The sequence below is a fragment of the Aulonocara stuartgranti genome (assembly GCF_965226115.1).
Source record: "Aulonocara stuartgranti genome assembly, chromosome: 7".
Lineage (NCBI taxonomy): Eukaryota > Metazoa > Chordata > Actinopteri > Cichliformes > Cichlidae > Aulonocara > Aulonocara stuartgranti.
The window spans coordinates 56,156,706-56,174,280 of record NC_138945.1 but is presented as its reverse complement, the minus strand read 5'-3'; the positions used below and the strand labels follow the sequence as shown (position 1 = coordinate 56,174,280).

The window sequence follows — 17,575 nt, the reverse complement described above, 5'->3', positions numbered from 1 at the left end:
GTTGGCGCAGGAAAGATTGAACCATTTCTTTCCTCGTTATTTTTAATCAAATATTTTTTTTATTTTATTAAAAAATTTCTTGTATATTCGTATTTCTGATACATTTTCAATCTATTTTATATCTCATTATTTTATTTATTTTATGAGGGAAGTGTGTGTTCACCTATGACCCCATGTCGTCACCCTCTGCTTTTCGAGCGCGCGACTGTCAAAATATCAACAACGGATTTGTTCATTTTAAACTCGTTTAGCCACTTTCGTATGTTTTATGTACATCCTTCCTTCTGTAACAGGATACACAGACCATAATTTGGCGATGTGCTCGAAGATTATATCTAGGGCTAAAGAGTTTTTCACGATTCTTCGGTGAGTTTTGGATGCATAGCGATTCTAACAAAAAGTTAACCCTCAGAATGATGGGTGAAACAAAGTTCATTTCTGTCGTGTTGATTGCAGCTCTCTTCAGGATGCGGAAAGCAGTGATCCGTATATATATGAGGTAAATTCGTGCATTCTTAAGTAAGCTGTCGTGAGTCAATGCATCCGTCGCTGTTACAGTAATGTTGATATCTTTTGGGCTTCAGGAGGAGGTCCAAATAGTGAAGATGAACGGAGACGGAATCCCTGCGGTGAATATGTATTGTGGGAACCAGACCGTCTTCGTCTGTGAAAAAGCTGTGAGTAATGTCAGTCCTTGGACTCATTTACCATATCGTAAATATGTAGACCCAATAATAAAATTTTACTTTGTAAGATTCTACTTTTTTACTTTACTCTTTTAGGAATATTTTTACCTAGTTGTGTTTATAGCGACAAAACATACAGGAATAACTGTTGACTGGCTCTGACTTTTGTTGTAAAACATTTTACTTTGTTTATCTCTAGCATCCAAACTACTAATACATCTCAAGGCCTTTTAGGCCTTTTGTAAAAGCTGTGGACCTGCTTTTAATTTGAAATCTCCAAAGGCCTGTACTGCAAAGAATGATTTGTGCTTATTCATATAACTTCAGGGCATGAGAAAGATGGTTCACGTCTTTACAAGGTGCATTACCATGGCAACTTATTCTGCAGACCTCATGGTGATTTCTATCAGAAAACAAGCGTGAGACTAATTGGACTCTTTTATAGGAATTTCTTTATTACTCTCCAGGGCAAATGTAAGCACCCCACACCTTCACCTCACATATCTCAAGATGCCCCTCGCTCCACACCTTGCCGCCTGTTGAACAATACTGTCTTCACTTGCAGTCTAAACTTATTACTTTCCATTTTCTTACATTAACCCATTTCTCTCCTTTCTAAAGAACAAAGCGTAGACTGGTTTTGTCTCGCCAGACTTTACAGGATTGTTCTGCCAAAAGATCTGTCCCTATCTACATCCTGTAACTTTCCCTGGAGCAGATTACGTTTGAGATTAAAGATCACCACATAGTGACCAGTGGTAAATGGACCGATCCTTATATCCACTTTTCTGCTCCAACTGAGTGTTCATCGCACTTTGTACTACAAGTTTCATTCACCCAATCACGCACACATTCATAAAAGTGCCTTGACTAACATTCTTAGATTAGATTAGATTTGATTAGATGAAACTTTATTAATCCCTCATGTGGGTTCTTTCAGGAAATTCAGTTTCCAGTAGTACAGCACCAACAGAAGTTACATGTTACAGAGTTACAGAGATGAATGGGGCAGCTCGAGGTTCAATAGTTGGAGAAACCGGGAACTACCGACCTTCTAAATAGTTGACAACCTTTTGTACCTCCTGAGCCACAGCTGCCCCGTCCTAATCAGTTCTCTGGGAAAAGGTGTCAGGATTCCTGCAAGTTCCCTTGGACCTTTGTGTGTGGATAGTAGAAGTTATTTACATTTTTTTAATAGTGTCTAAAGTATTTGTCTTTTCCTGATGAGCATCAGACAGAAATATGTATTCATAGGTAAAACCTTACTTCTTGATTTTATTTATTTTGTTCCCTTGTTTGCTGCAACCAGTTTAAAAAGAAAATTATTGTTCAGTAAGGATTAATATACAATTCCAAAACTGGCCACCTCTTTGTATTTGTTACATTTGAATTCTATTTTTTATGTATTCCTACTCTCAGACTGTTAAACACCACGTGGGCTGCAGCTAAAAATTCATTTCATGAAATAACATTTGCAATCCACCACATTTAGAGAACAAAAGAATGAGGTTTCTTATACAAATGGCAGAAATGAATTTCCTTTGAAGGGTGGCTGGCCTCTTCCTTAAAAATGGAGTGAAGAGCTCAGTCAATTGAGAGGGGCTCAAAGTAGAGCGGCTGCTCCTCCATATCGAAATGAGCCAGTTGAGGTGGTTCAGGCATCTGACTACGATACCTTCTCGATGGCTCCTAGCTGAAGTATTTTAGGCATGTCCTATTGAGAAGATCCCCCAGGACAGACCTAGAGATTATATCTCTCAGATGGCTTGGGAACAACTCGGTGTCACCCCTGGATGACTTGGAAGAGGTGGCCAGTGTAAGGGAACTCTTGGCTTCCCTGGTGAGACTTCTGCCCCGGTGACCAAATCCCGGATAAGCAGTAGAAAATGAATGGATGTGTCCACCAGATTCTCCCTTGTCTTAATGATAGAGCACTGATACTGAGAAGTCTCTTAACGTACATAGTTCCTTTCTTCTTCTTTTTTACCGGCTTTCCTGGTTTTGTTTTCCTTTGTAAAATTTACTCACTCCGTTGACAGTAGACTTATCAATGTTTCTAATTGGTCAGATGCTGTCAATGCTGCCCTTAGATAATGGAAAGATAACTGGGCATGTAGAGCTTCACTGTTACAGGGTTCAGGACTGCGTTTTAGTCTAGATGGGCAGAGACTTTTGGAAAAAAGGATGCAGACACACATTCACTCCATGATCTCAAAAAGTCTTCCCGTCCAGAATAAAACCCGAGTTCCAGAGTTTTCAAGCTGAAACTGGGCCAGTAGTGTTTCCAAAATTCCCAATTGTAGGAATATTAAAACACTGAATGTATGCTTAGATGACTAACCAGTCTCCTCCTCGTCGCTCACCATTGAATTGTGCTCTGATTTCACTAAGGTTTCAAAAATAAGCGATCCAGGTGACGAACAAATGACCGAGGCTTCAAACCTTTCTGACGGCGATGCTGATGATGCTAACGACAGTGCCCACGTACTTCAAACTGAAATGGGACCGCAGCCACTTTCAGTCATGAAAGCAAGGTGATTAGTGCTAAGACGTTTAAAATTTTATTGCAAAAGAAATACGCGCTGGTAAGATGTGCATATTTAATCCACCACATCTGACAAAGTTTTTTTCTTCTTCTTTGTACAGACAGTTTCTCTCTTGGTATACATTATCTCAAAATGCCAGCATGTCAGCTGAGGACACGAACCTTCCTTTATACCCTCTGTGGGTGCGATGCGACATGTCTGATCCTGCTGGAACGACCTGGTTTGGGGCTGAAACAGTCTGTGTGGGCACTAAAGTTACTGGTGTCAAACTGTATTCCATCACCTCCAAAGGTATTGCTTAGAAACATCACTCCTCTTTGAATAACCCATTTTTAAACATTATCAGTGCATTTACTGATGATTTGTATGTATTTGTGTCACTTGTTTTTATTTTCCTGATGTTAATGTTTTTAGGTTCAACTGCAGACAAACAATCCCTCACAACCTTAGAAGAACTGAAGCAAGAGCATAAGAAACGGCATCATCCATCCTCGGTATTTCAGTTTTTATCCTCTTTTGCAAGTCTGTCTGTGTGAACGAATGCCCGTGTTCTTACACTGATAAATACTTCTAGGTGGGGATTAAAGGCAGTGCCAGGTTCAGCCTGTTTGGTTCCACTGTTGTTGAAAACACCACCATTGAGTCTCAGAGCAGCGTGACTGTGGATTTCAAATGGAGCCATGTGGAGAGTATTCTTGAGACCCCACCCCTGTCCTCTACAGCAACATTAGTGAGCAGCAATAATGACCTCTTATAATAATCCCTTCTTTCCCTTAAAAAGCTTACTTTTTATATTTCTATTTAATTAATATGCTATTATGAATAGAAAAGGGAAACATGTATCTGGAAGTAGTACCAGCAGATGAAGCTGAACAGACACAGACTGATTTTTTAATGTGTTTATCTTTTTTTATGCAGAATATCAAAATTGCCAGTGGAGACATGAGAAGTCCCATGTTTGAGATGTATAGGGAGCTGGAGTTTCTACTGGTTTGTCTTCCACTGTAATCTAAAATGACAGCAACTACCAGCATCCACATAAATAACTAAATATATCTGAATCCTGTTATTTCAGACTCTCGCTGATGGTTTGAGAACTGGTGAGACTGAATGGATGGAACCGCTGGAAAGCACATCGCCTGTAAATCTGACCAAGGCTTACCTAGAAGGCACGAAGCACTGCTGAATCAATACATTGTAAATCTGATGTAATGCTACCTGGTACTTATGATTATTTTTTCATTTTTAATTCTTCTTTCAGAGCTACAGAACACTGCAAAAACACTGCAGGATCAGGCTGCAAGAACGCCCGAGGTAGGATGGAGCCATTATCACTAAAACATTAATTTTACAATATATCTGCTAGAGTCTTGGGTTTTTTTCCTTTCCATCTTTTTCAGAAGACCTCGAAGCTGAAGTCTGAGACAGAAACTCCCATTTTCAACTCGTTCCTGGAAAGAGGAGATTTGGATTTTGTGGAGCAGCTTTGGGTTCGGATGAGAAAAAGTGAGTTAGGCCTTCCATTCAGGAAACTGGGATGGATTTTAGCATTTTACAAACAGACAGAAAAAAACTTTGTATTGCAGGTGTGACTTCATATCAGGACATTGGAGACTGCCTGAAGTTGGTCATTGACGCTCTAAGATATGGTGACATCAAACCCTGGGTAACAACATAAAACATTTCCGCTTTTGAAAACTTGGAGTTAGATGAGTTTGGATGTTGCAGTTGTTATTTTATTAATTCATTGATTAATTTTTTTTTTGTTTTTTGTTTCACATCATCCAGATTCACAGAGACAGCAGCAGTTCCCTCAGCAAGCTCATTCTGCAGTCGTACCACCAGCAGATCGAACATGTGTCTCTTACAGGCTTCACGCCTGTCAACATGCTGCTGGAGATGGGTCTGGATAAGATGAGAAAAGACTATATTAACTACCTGATTGGTAACCTTTAATTATTCATTTGGAGCTCTTTCTTTGACTCTGTGTTTGTGTTATGCTCTCTGGATGATAGGCCATTTGCAATTTGTGTTTGTTTCTTAGGTGAAGAACTGACGACTTTAAACCACTTGGTAAGCTTTACACTGTTTCTCAGTTCTTTTCAAGTGTCTGTCAGCATAGTACTGACTCTGAGTAATTTCCTCCACAGTGTTTTTACCTCAGCACGGAGGTTGATCTGCAGGAACAAGTGATCCGACTCAGGAAACTGCACCATCTGCTGGAAATAATTGTGACCTGCAGCACATTCCTTGGTTTGCCCTACGATCGTCTCTTTCTTCTCACGCAGTAAATCTTTTGACTTTTTTTCTGCCCCAGTGATATGTGACTGTGCAGAAGTATTTCTTCTTTTAAACTGGTATTTAAATAAACAATTCCCTCTCCTGTTTCCCCCCTTTCCTGTCACATAGATTGTGTTTGCAGCACTACAGAACGTCACCTTATGATGAAGAGCACGAGTTCAAACTCCAAATCAAACCTGCCCTGATCAGTCATTTCTACCAAAAGTAAGGAATGCAAGCCTTTTTTACTGCCTGCTTTATTGTGAAACTGGGATATTTGACCTTATTGTTTGTGAATATGACATTTTTATAGTGGACATAATCATATTGATAATGAAAATATGCAACAATTATTTATTGTAGATTTCAGTTCTTTAATCCGTCTTTGTTGTTGGGGTTTTTAATCATCTAATAGTATATAATGCTAGCAGACTGCAAAGTGCAATCAATCTTTTGGCAACTCAGTGATGACACTAAACATGCTTCGGTTATATTATCGATCTAAATCTCTCACCTCAAGCTGAGGTGCAAACATGACAGATTTAAAGGAGCTGTCACAAATGCCAAGAGAGCCAATTATTCCTTTGTGCCAAAAGACAACGGTTCAACTGAAGATTTCCAAGACACTTCAAATTGAACGAGACACTGTTGGGATGTTAGTTCAAAAGTCAATGTATTATTGCAAACCTTTACATGCAGGAAGGACCTGACGAAGGCGGGGGAAAAACACTTAACAAGCAAAAATGTCAGGCCTGTAAACCTCACCACAGTCCAATCTCGACTGAACGGCACATAAAAGTCGACCTGAATGTGACGCCCGCAGAATTCTGGCAGTCTATTATGTGGAGTGTTGAAAACAGAGATCTCAACGGCTTGCGAGAAACCACATAAAACATTTATTGAAAGTCAAAGGATATATTGGTGGATGTTAGGCTTTTTTTCTTTCTTTTTTTTTTTTACACAGAATTTAGTTTTTCTGTGTTCATCTTTGTGCTCTACAGGGAGCACCCAATACTGTGGGGGGTTGAGGTGTCCAGTGGTCATGGTCCTCGTGAGGTCAGGACCTCCTTACATCTTAGTGACAGACCACTGGTTGATCATGTCATCTTTGAAACAGGTGATTTTTATTTACTGAATATATAAGTGACTACCCCAGTAAAGTATCGATAACAATATTCTTCTTTAACTATTCTTTTGTTTTTAGACTATCCAAATGAAACCGTGAATGGGGACAGTGAGGATCCTGCTTTCTTCTCCACTATGGCGTACTGCAGCCTTGTCAACTTTGCATGAATTTATAAAACATGCTACTAACCCCTCAACAGCAAATTTCAGTCCTTTGTGTGTGTGTGTGTGTGTGTGTGTGTGTATATGTTTTTTCCAGTCACATCTTTATTTTCACATTTTGCTGCTCAAGGAAAGACAGGAAATATTCTGCCAAACAACTTAGCTGTATCCAAATGAAAGTAGATCAGTAGATCACCTGGCGTCTTTGCAATACCAGTATCCTATAGTAGCAGTTTAATCAGAAACTCTGACTCCTTTTTCCTTCTACGCAAAACCAGTCATTTTAGAGCAAAACGCTTTACACACATCAAATCGATAAAAATCACCAGTTCTTTCAGTTCAGCTCAAATGATGTATTTATATTCACACGTTATCCAATAAAGAAGTGATGCACTTACATTTTAAATGTGTGCATATGTGTGTGTGCCGATGCTTGTGATGTATAAACACGAAAGCCTTCCTAGTTACGCCTCCGCAGCAGGAACATGAGGAAGATGGCACTGAGCAAAATGGAGAGTGTGCACACAGTGGGAACAACGATCTCGGTCACCATCTCCATGTGGCTGGTCAAAGGGTCTGCAAAGCACACACACACACACACACACACTCATTAAAAACCTATGGGCATCGTTATATCGTCCAAACACTGCCAGTGAAGCGAAAGCTCAAGCACAGCACTCAAAGGGTTAATATTTGTCCCGGAATCACAATTTTGGTCTAATTCATAGAGAGCATAGGGATTCCTTACCATGTATAAGTCTTAGAATATTGGCAGCAGTACTCCGCTGTTCCTCTAATAAAAGAAGAGAAAGTACTCAGAGTTGATTAATGGCACTTTAACCCTTTGAGAACTGCATGCAGCTACAGGGGAATATTTCAGAAAGCAGTGTTTTTACCAGATGACTATTAAAAGCAGTATTCTGAAAATGACTTAATATTACAAGCCATCAGCAAGCAGGTGAGGCTTATGTTTGAAATTTTGATTTCAGCTCAGATATATCACTGACTTTATTGGTGCTATTACATTACCCAGTTACATTTTTAATCTCTGCTTTGTGGGCTGAAGTGCACCGCTTTGCTTTATGCCTGTTTGCGAGTTTTTGTTAAAAAAGCTCTTTTAAAAGGAGCAAAAGCTTGTGTTTAATTGCAGGTGTTAAACGCAGGAGCTTGTTAGTCAGAATTGTAAACACACAATTGCAAAGCGACAAAAGAGAAAAAAAGAAATCAGATTGTTAGAAATAGGAAGCATGTACCCTCAAGTTCTAAACTTCATCATGCACAGGCCAAACCTTTGGCATTTCTGCATGTTCCTGGGATTTTCTTCTAGCTGGAGGGGCAAACAAAGAAGATATCTCAGATCGCCTGTAACAGATTCTACTAATCAATTTTTAAATTTCAACTATTCTTCTTAACACTATTTGTCCGTGCATGTTCTGAGATGGCTGAAGAAAAGAAACAGATTTATTATTTTCATTGTTATAGTGTTCAAATTTTTAGGACATTTTTTTGTTTGTTTGCTGTTTTTTCCATATTTTGGCAAGAATCTTTATTTGTTTACCCCTGCTAGTTGTTCAACCCTATATAGTGAGGAACATGGTCAATGATGTTACAGACGAACTGACCTGCAGCTAGAAGCTGATTGCTGGAAGAGCACGTCTCAACTGCCTTTCGCCTCCAGTTTTCAACCTGTGGAGGTTCACAAGACAGTCAAATATAATCAGAATAAACCATGTAATGAAAAACCCCTCAGACTGGCAGGGCTTTGTAGTCCTTTCTGCTCACCTCTCTTTGATTGGGAAATCCATTGAAGCTGATAATGCGTTTGTAAAACTGAACAGAAGCTTTGGGATAGCGAGGCTTGTTTTTGTTCCTGAAGTCCACATAGTACAAGCCAAATCTCTCAGAGAAACCTTCATCCCACTCAAATTTGTCCAGCAGCGACCATGCAGTGTAGCCCTTCACATTGACTCCGTCTTTGATAGCTGGGTGACAAAGAGATCAAAGAGCTTGATAACTACAAAAAAGTAATTTCAATTTAAGACAGTGGGCACATTTTTGCATTTTTTGTTCAATACATGTGAGCTCATTCACCTTTAAGCATCTCATTGATGTAGTCTTTGTAGTACACTATCCTCCATTCATCACAAAGCTCTGTGCATAACATCTTCTCAGAGACTCCATTTGCAGTCACATAAATCATTGGGTTCCCATACTGAGTCTAGATGAGGATGAAATCAATATGAGTTTGTTTTTTTTAAGTAAAGAGTATGTAGCACAAATATCAATGAGTAACCTTGACAAAATTGAGCAGACGCCTAAAACCCCAGGGCACGGCATAGAGCCACTCTGAACCAGGGTCAGGCCATCTTGGGTCAACCAGCTCAGCCAGGTCACGGTCACTAAAGTAGTTGCTGCTGCTACGGCCCGATGGGTTGTTTTTTTGGGTGATGTAGCGGGTGGTGAAATGACCAATGCCAAGGAAGTCACAGGTCCCCTTTATGTAGCTCTTCTCTTGAGGGGAAAATGTGGGCAGTCGAGACGTCCCGAGGCCCTGCTGGACACTCTTTCTCCCTGCACATTGCCACAAATAGCAATTATTTAATTCCTGTTATATAAATAACACTAATTTAGGAGCATTTACAGTTTAACATACCTATGAAGTCTTTCATCACTTGAGGGTAGTCGCCATGAAAGATCGGTGTGGCAAACCATCCCAGGTGGAACTGGACATATCTCTCAGCTGCTTCAATGTCTTTCTGGTTGCTGATATCCACCGGTTCTCCCCATTCCCCCGACAGAGAGATGCCAACCAGACCTACGGATTTAAACAGGAGCTCTCAGCAATTAGAAAATGTAATCTTTTTAGTGGTAAACGCTGACTTTCATTTTCTTTACCTTTTTGCTTCCCCCTCCACTGTGTGTCATACGTGTGCCAAACTTTAGCATGTGCCTATGAAAAAAGTATTTTTTCACATTTCACTTTAAAGTCTTTATTAATTACTGTGTAGTTTTTATACTGTAATTGAATAAAAGTGACGTCTTATACCTTAATGATATGATGTGCAGCTCTGTATGCTCCCGTTCCCCTCAGCCTCAGTCCAGGAGCGTGTTCCCCCGTCTCATAACCTTCAACAGCTACAGACTGGTACATGTGCATAAATGTGCATAAATACAATACTTTTAATGCTGACGGGAGTTAAACTTGTGCATGTATTTGTTGTATAAATATTTCTTGTAAATGTACCCATGGATTGTTGAAAGTGATCCAGTACTTGACTCGGTCGCCAAATCTCTCAAAGCACAGGTTAGCAAATTCATTGAAATAATTGACCATGCTTATATTTTGCCATCCACCATATTTCTCTTGCAAGACCTATAAAAACAAACAAAAAAAAGAAACATATTGTTTAAAAAGTTATTAAGAACAAAGTTGAGGGTTCTCTGTATTTTGCTTACAAACCTGTGGAAGATCCCAGTGATACAAAGTAACAATCGGAGTGATTTTGTTCTCCAGTAGGTGGTTGATCAGGTGATCGTAGTACTGTATTCCCTTTTCATTTACATGGTCAGCTGGAAAGAGTGTTTTAGCATGGATTACTTTTAAATAAAACCACATTCTGCCAGTTTATTTCATCAAAAGGCTTAACATCAGTTACCCACATTTTATGCCAGTGGGAAGGAGTCGAGGCCATGAGATAGAGAAACGATAGTGGTTAAGCCTCAGCTCCTTCATCAGAGAAATATCATCCTGCACAAAAGGCATACACTGGATTACTTGGTGTCCTAACTACAAACCTTCCTCTCCTTACACCTCAGACACACCACACCTGATTGCCCTACCTTGACTTTGTAGTAGCCCTCACAGGAGAAATCCCCAGTGTCATTTTGTTGGATCTTGCCTTTCTTATGACTGAACACGTCCCAGATGCTCAGTCCTTTTCCATCTTTGTCCCAGGCTCCTTCTGTTTGATAGGCTGAACCTCCGGCACCCCACGAAAATCCTGAAAAACAAAACGTTAGCAGATCTGGGTTACACGATCACAGTTTAGGAGGACTAATGGCACTAAATACAAAAAGAATAAAATGTAACCCCACTGAACAAAACGAACTGTGTGTACCAGCTGGAAAAGTGCCATAATAGAAGGAGCCGTGGTGGTTCTTTGTCCAGTCGAAGTCCTCAGCCGCAGACACACACAGCACCAACATAAGCACATGGCACACACCGACTGCACAGCGGGGCAGCATGGTACTTTTGAGCCTGCAGCACAGTTCGTGTCTCACTCTGCTTCAGTCGCTCACTACCACCTAAATACAGATGAGAAGCATTCAGCACCAACGCTTAATGACAAAAAGAAGCGTGGTCTGGAGTAAACATGTCATATTCAAGCCTAAATGCACACATGCTTGCAAACCTTTCAAATAAAACCTGTGTAAAATTGGTATAATAACAATAAACTATCACCAAGTCGTCTGGAAGCATCCAATGTGCTGGACTGTGGGGGGTCCCACGTCCATAATGCAAAGCCAAATGGAGCTTTTCAGACTCAATGGTCTGTGAGCTCATCTTGCTGAGGCAGACAGATCCCATTCAAACTACGGTTTCACCTCTGTAAGCAAAGCTAATGTTGGAGAGGTTGATATATTTACAGTGCACAATCACACAACAATGGATGAACTTTTCCTCACAAACAGGCAAATGTAAGAGGACCTTACAATTGCTGCTATTTCTTTTGTTTGCAAATTTAACTTAAAAGTAAACCCAGTTATCTTTGCAAATAATTTCCAGGTGTTCAGGAGCATCATAGCAAAACTGTAAGCATGAAAAATTGAAAACAGAAATATGGCAAAGCATAAATACAGCCTGAAAATGTAATGTGCCTGCATACTAATTCTACACACTTCTGCCTATGTTCACATCTCTGCTGCCCCCCCCCCCCCCCCACACACACACACACACTTTTGTTTAAAAAAATATTATCCTTGCAGTATTTTTCCCCATTTGTTACCTGTTAACCTTACGAACAAGGCATTTGCAGGTCTGCGCAGTGACTTTGGGGTGAATGGCAGCTCTCTCCTGGACTAGCAGACCCTGTAGACAGCTGTTATTTGTGCAATCTCTATTATACATTCCCTGTTGTAGCACCACCCTTCTCCAGAGCTGTCCCTGCTTTCAGGATGAAAGCTGGCCTTATTGTGAGGCTCGCTGTATTGTTTTAACTGTTTAGAAAATGCTGAATGGTTTTCTCGTGGAAAGTGTTTGCACTGCACTACCCATTTGCCCGGGTCAGGTTAGGACACGAAGTGAACCCAGATATTATCTTGAAGTGTACACTGTAAAAAAACAGGCTGGTGAAAATGTATGCAAAACATTTATTTTGTGCTTACATAATACAGACATACTATCTCCTTATATGGCCCAGCCATACATTTTCATCAACAGACACATCTCAACATCAGACCTTCTAATTCTCAAAGTGGGTTGATGCTTTCATTCTCCGAAAATACACAATATGTTTAGAAAGCCATGAGTTTCTCATAACACTGCCTCAAAGCATTTCAGCAGCAGATTTCCCACAAAGTTTGACATATGACTAACATGGTGTGAAATCCTGGTGACGTGCCTTAAATCCAGCAAAGGAGGAAATATTGCTAGCACCGGACATTGTTACACTGCTACTTACTCCACCCAAATAAATAAAACGTCTTCAGTGATAATACAAAACAGGTGAACAAATAACAGGCATCTGTTCATGTTCTTCTTCAGTGGTGTAAATACTAACACTGATGGATCTCAGTAATCTTCTTCCTCCTCATCCTCTTCAGGCAAAAATCCGAGTTCGTTGTCATCCTCATCCCCCTCCTCATCTTCCTCCTCATCCTCCTCCTCCTCTTCTTCTTCTTCCATATCATAATCTGCCGCAGCATTCAAGAGGAGTTTGGTTCGATTAATCTCACTTTCATCATCCAGATTAACCTCAACCTGAAACATTCAACAACAAAAAAGAAAAGAATTGATGTTGAAAGGTGAAAACTTTACAACCAGTTGTCATAACCAGACACAGACATCATACAACACTTTTGTGCAAAAGTGTGGGGGTGGGGGAAAAATAAGCAAAGAAGAGATTGGGTCAGTGTGAGTCTGTCTGGCTGATGGTGCAATCTCTTGAGACAATATCATCAATTGCTCACTTTAACCATGAAATCAATCATAATCACGTGCAGAAGCAACAAGTTTATGTTTCAGGGAATCCCACTCTGCAGCCTCTGAATTACTGAATTAAAACAAAAAGGACAAATTTCCCAAGACACATATAGTACCTCTCTAAATATAAACTACTGATAAAAAAGTTAGATGCACTCTGACTAAATGACTGTGCTCCCCTTAAGCAAATTACTGCTAGAGAAACACAGTTATTTGGTCTTGTATATGAATGCAAATGACCGATTGTAATAGTCTCCAGTGTTGTGTCCTTTCCTGGTGCAGAGATCTACCTCAGGTTCGGGCGATAAGCGTTGAGAGGTTCCTTCTTCTGTTTGAGCATTAATAATAGACTTCAGGGCCCCCTCTTCAAACTGAAATGCAGAAGAAGCACACAGGACATAAACTACAGGTATGTACACAAATTCCAGCATGCTTGTATTTTGCAGCTTGCACTGACCTTTAACCTGTTCAGTTGGTCCTGTAGCATGACTTTGATTTTTAGAAGAGTCTCCTCTTCCTTCTTTAACTCCTGCAGACGGCTAAGCATATTTGCTGCTGCAGTCAGACCATTCCTCAATACTGAGAGAGAAACCAGACAGCACAAGGATGCTTTACAAAGCTTTTTTTATTTGATTATTCGCTCTCCGGTACCTTGAGTTTACTGTACTAATTCTATTGCCAACACGTTTGGCCTTTTCTGTCTCATCTTTTAACATTTAATACCACTATATTCAATACACTTAACAACTCAGCAGGTAGTATTAGCTGGTCAAAATATCAATTTTATAGTAGACTACAACAATGCATTAATCGCAGCCAGTTATTAACAGATCGGTATTTAATGTCCGCAACAACACACTGTTTCTGGAAATTTTGTAACATGATTTTGTTATTCCTAGCTAGCCGCTACAAAGAGCACTTTGGAGGCAAAGCGTGTATCCCACATAATAAACAGTTTATGTCCCCAGGTGAGTAACAAAAACAATTTTAAGACAATTACCTCCGTTTATAAATTCAGCCTACAACTCCATACCAACGCCAAAATTGTTGAAACACAGGATAAAGTGCCTCCTGAAGCTTCTTATTTAGGATAGGAAAAGCAGCAGAGATGTTGTGCTACAGCTACGGCTACCGCTACTAGCCAAACTTTGGTTCCTGTGCTGTCATGTCCGGGTTTAATGTGCCTTCACGTCCTGTCGGACAAAACAGTTGTTAAATAAGACTGTCACGGCTTTACTAGATGCAGCAATACCCATCTGTAATTTCACGCTTTTCTTGTTTTTGCTAATTAACTAGATTCAGTTTGATGTTGTTATTTTTGATACTCTATTTGTATTTCTTCCTCTTAAAAGCCAGTAATACAATTTCACATAGGCATTGAAAGGCAGCATTAGCGAAGTGTTGCACATGGTGACATCTTGCGGTAAAGTGGCAGCAACTGCAGCCTTGTCCTTTTTGCTTCCAGAAACCCCAGTGACCAATCTGCTTAGAAGCAAATGAAGGTTTAAGACGGTAAGAAAACCTAGCTGTTTTTGTAACAGCGACTGTATAAACTCCTGTTAACAAACCGCAGCAGTGGTTACAGCACCTGGTTATCAGCTGACTTAGTTAATTAAACAGTATCAATGAAATTCTTTGGTACACCAGTTGAAGTGGTCGGTGTCAACTTTACAGCGCCAGGAAGCCTAATATGTAACAAATGTAGCCCACGGTGTTAGTTCCCCTTATAAAACACAAAGGTCATGCTAGTGGGAGACAAACAAGCCTTTAACGGGACGAAGTGAGGCCTATTGCTGCTTGCTGTAAATTTGTCTGTAATGTCACCTTAAGTAAGGTGAGTGACGTTTTAATAACAAAGAGTTTGCTAACATGCTGTAAGAAATTTTGCATGAAGCCAGAAGCTGGGCACTTAAAATCTCTGCTATGCCACAGAGTACATAGGATCACCATGTATGCTGAGGTTGACAGAGACGGAGCACTGCCACAAAGAAAATATTCAGCGATGCAGCACATTATCTGCAAACAAACAAACAAACAAACAAACAAACAAACAAACAAACAAAACAAACAAACAAAACAAACTCCAGTACACTGAAAGGGAACAAGAAAAGTAGATGACGAATTCAGTGAAAACACAATAAATTGCAGATGGAGCTCACTGATGTGAACAAGATCTGAAACGGCTCTTAATCAGTCTTCAGAAATGTTTGAAGAGCCCATTAGGGTCTTTATAGGATTTCTTTCTAAGTCCATCCAGATGTGTGTGTTGATAATCACAGCACAGGCACCAATATGGAGCTCAGCCAAAAGCAGAAGACATACAGTACCTCTCTGTTCACACACGTCAAAACAGGAAAATTAAGAATTTCCTAATTATCCTTCATATATTAAAACTTGGCTAGTTTTTGCCATTAGTTCAACAGTTTTTTCTTCTTAGCAACATAGAGATCAGGAATCAGGGTTATAGCTGGATAACATCACCATGGTAAGAAAGGATGGGTGAACTCACTGTGTAGTCACACACAATATATATAATATACACAGAGTGACACATTAAAGGAAAAACCTGAACCATCGACTCCTACGGTGAGAGGGTCATTTGGCTCTGGAAGCTTCTCTCTAGCAATATATACCCAATTGCCACTTTATTAGGTACACCTTGCAAGTACCAGAATGGACTTCCTTTTGCCTGAAGAACCAGCTTAAATCTTTGTGGCTTAGATATAACAAGGTGCTGGAAACATTTCAGTACATTGTTACACCTTGTTGTTTTCATGTTAATATGCACCAAAATGCTGCAGCGTTATCGTATGCACATCCATGATGTGCTCTATTGGACTGAGATAGTGAGTTTGGAGACCATTTGAATACAGTGAACTTCCTGTGATGTTGGTCATAAAGCGATAGATGTAGTCAGCAACAACAAATAATCCCCACACTTGCTTGCCACACGTGCTTTTATGTTCTTTGCGTCAAATTGTGATTATGGTTCAACATGTTCATATGGAGATGCTCTTTTCCATAACTTAGATGAGTTAGTCTTGCCTTCCTATTAGCTACAAGCAGTCTTCCCCATTCTGATGCTTGATTTGTAGTTAAGCAGGTTGTTTTGACCATGTCTACAAGCCTAAAGTTGCAGCCATTGGCTGAATAGATATTTATATTAACAAGCAGTTGAACAGGTGTGTCTAACAAAGTGACTGACGAGTACAGATCTGTACTGTGCTTTTCTAAAAACATAAACAAGATCTGTGGAATTATTTTACCATTGCAACTAAAATGCAATGATTGCATCCTGCAGCTTCATTGCATTCAAAATTTCCAAAAGTAAAATAAAACACACTAATATCTCATCTCTTTTTCTTTTTTTCTTTTTTTTTTTAAAGAAATGAATGAAAAACACTATATAACCAGAATCTTCAAAGACATGAAAGCTCTCAGGTCTTTGCACTGAAATAAGTTAAAAGGTTCTGTTTCATTAATCTTGTGTTGGCCAGCTAACGGATTAATTGACAGTACTGTACATGTGCTGTGTTTGTATGAGGCCATGTACAAGAACATTATTGTTTTATGAGCCAAGCACATGGGAAGCTTTGGGAGGCAGAAATTGGAGCTCCATGTCAGCACAGTTGTGACCTTGGGGATTTGGGGGTCATATGAATAGGTGCTCTGAGGTGTGTGCCCCAATATTGCAGCTGCCAGCCTCCCAGCACACGCACAAGACGCCTGCTGTGGCATGAGAGTTTTACTTGGAGCAGGTTTCATCAACTCTGAGGTGGCTAATGCTGGACAGTTATCACTCTGCTCCTTGTGAGAGACAGTTGTTTTCTCCTTGTCATCACACAGACCGTATTGCAGCTACATTGCAATTTCTCCCCAGTCAAAGCTCTTCTTGGCAGGGCTTGGGTCCTAGTGCTGAGGCGTTGGTGGCAGCTGAGGCTGGGGCTCAGACTCCATGCATGCTGCTGCCAGTGGTGGTCTGCTATGCCTATGCAGCATTTGAAGGTGCTCCCACTGTCTGTGGAATGCAGCGCTGGGCATTTTGGAAGAGGGGCCCTCGAAAAGGGAGAGGAGGAAAAGGGGCGGGAAACTTAGAAAGAAAGACGAGGGGAGGTGACCTTTGAACAGTGCCACCAGGAAATTATGACTCAATTTTCAACTGGGGGAGTGAAATAGAGAAGGTATATGCCAGTTCCCTGAAATGAGCACTTCTTACTGGTCCTCTATCATGTGGGCCATTTCAGGGTTTTGTTTTTTGCAATCAGGAGTGAAGATCAAGAAATGTTGAGCTGGGAGATCAAGGTTTATAAGGCTTTTAGCTTTTAGCAAGCAGGGACACTCCATTATTTGAAATCTGTTGGTGGTTCTTTTTCTTCTTTTATTGTCAGATTCAAGGCCTTATTAATAGTCTGGGAAACAGTGCGGATTGATTAATCTGGGCTGGGAATGAATAGAACTTGATGTAGTTAGTTCAAAAAACACCACCCTTTTCTCAGGTTTTTAATGGCAGAAGCTAACATGCAATGCAGGAACAGATCTGGTGGTGGTGGTGGTGTGTGTGTGTGTGTGTGTGT

The 17,575-nt window shown here is 40.2% G+C and overlaps 3 protein-coding genes across 5 annotated transcripts; 1 reads left to right on the top strand and 2 right to left on the bottom strand.

Moving 5' to 3' along the window:
• The first annotated feature begins 174 nt into the window (after positions 1 to 174).
• Positions 175 to 7,198, top strand: zwilch (zwilch kinetochore protein). 2 transcript variants are annotated; one of them, XM_082539049.1, is made up of 18 exons: positions 175 to 366; positions 457 to 499; positions 585 to 677; positions 3,078 to 3,220; positions 3,333 to 3,523; positions 3,647 to 3,726; positions 3,807 to 3,962; positions 4,151 to 4,222; positions 4,308 to 4,401; positions 4,494 to 4,546; positions 4,636 to 4,738; positions 4,819 to 4,898; positions 5,021 to 5,177; positions 5,277 to 5,305; positions 5,383 to 5,519; positions 5,642 to 5,737; positions 6,514 to 6,629; positions 6,717 to 7,198. In XM_082539049.1, the coding sequence occupies exons 1-18, from the start codon at positions 269 to 271 to the stop codon at positions 6,803 to 6,805; spliced, it is 1,830 nt and encodes a 609-aa protein (XP_082395175.1). In that variant the 5' UTR covers positions 175 to 268; the 3' UTR covers positions 6,806 to 7,198. The 2 variants fall into 2 exon arrangements, with proteins under 2 accessions (XP_082395175.1, XP_082395174.1); XM_082539048.1 differs by having other exon boundaries at positions 4,633 to 4,738.
• Positions 7,138 to 12,077, bottom strand: lctlb (lactase-like b). Of its 2 annotated transcripts, XM_082539050.1 has the most exons (15): positions 11,806 to 12,077; positions 10,918 to 11,104; positions 10,640 to 10,800; positions 10,460 to 10,547; positions 10,260 to 10,369; positions 10,044 to 10,172; positions 9,846 to 9,941; positions 9,695 to 9,749; positions 9,453 to 9,614; positions 9,093 to 9,370; positions 8,891 to 9,017; positions 8,582 to 8,781; positions 8,422 to 8,485; positions 7,548 to 7,592; positions 7,138 to 7,375 (listed from the first exon to the last, which is right to left on the bottom strand). In XM_082539050.1, the coding sequence occupies exons 2-15, from the start codon at positions 11,042 to 11,044 to the stop codon at positions 7,260 to 7,262; spliced, it is 1,758 nt and encodes a 585-aa protein (XP_082395176.1). In that variant the 5' UTR covers positions 11,045 to 11,104; positions 11,806 to 12,077; the 3' UTR covers positions 7,138 to 7,259. The 2 variants fall into 2 exon arrangements, with proteins under 2 accessions (XP_082395176.1, XP_082395177.1); XM_082539051.1 differs by lacking the exon at positions 7,548 to 7,592.
• A 72-nt stretch (positions 12,078 to 12,149) lies between these two features.
• Positions 12,150 to 14,174, bottom strand: snapc5 (small nuclear RNA activating complex, polypeptide 5). The gene is made up of 4 exons (XM_082539057.1): positions 14,002 to 14,174; positions 13,459 to 13,580; positions 13,292 to 13,372; positions 12,150 to 12,779 (listed from the first exon to the last, which is right to left on the bottom strand). The coding sequence occupies exons 2-4, from the start codon at positions 13,546 to 13,548 to the stop codon at positions 12,591 to 12,593; spliced, it is 360 nt and encodes a 119-aa protein (XP_082395183.1). The 5' UTR covers positions 13,549 to 13,580; positions 14,002 to 14,174; the 3' UTR covers positions 12,150 to 12,590.
• Between the last annotated feature and the right edge of the window lie 3,401 nt (positions 14,175 to 17,575).

Coding starts and splice junctions, on each gene's coding strand:
- zwilch (XM_082539048.1), top strand. CDS start 269: ATGTACATCCTTCCTTCTGTAACAGGATACACAGACCATAATTTGGCG. Junction 3,727..3,806: donor AACGGCATCATCCATCCTCG/GTATTTCAGTTT, acceptor AAATACTTCTAG/GTGGGGATTAAAGGCAGTGC. Junction 4,739..4,818: donor TTGGGTTCGGATGAGAAAAA/GTGAGTTAGGCC, acceptor TTTGTATTGCAG/GTGTGACTTCATATCAGGAC.
- lctlb (XM_082539050.1), bottom strand. CDS start 11,044: ATGCTGCCCCGCTGTGCAGTCGGTGTGTGCCATGTGCTTATGTTGGTG. Junction 9,018..9,092: donor GTCTGCTCAATTTTGTCAAG/GTTACTCATTGA, acceptor ATCCTCATCTAG/ACTCAGTATGGGAACCCAAT. Junction 7,376..7,547: donor TATTCTAAGACTTATACATG/GTAAGGAATCCC, acceptor TGTGCTTTGCAG/ACCCTTTGACCAGCCACATG.
- snapc5 (XM_082539057.1), bottom strand. CDS start 13,548: ATGCTTAGCCGTCTGCAGGAGTTAAAGAAGGAAGAGGAGACTCTTCTA. Junction 13,373..13,458: donor ACCAACTGAACAGGTTAAAG/GTCAGTGCAAGC, acceptor TCTGCATTTCAG/TTTGAAGAGGGGGCCCTGAA. Junction 12,780..13,291: donor GCTTATCGCCCGAACCTGAG/GTAGATCTCTGC, acceptor TGAATGTTTCAG/GTTGAGGTTAATCTGGATGA.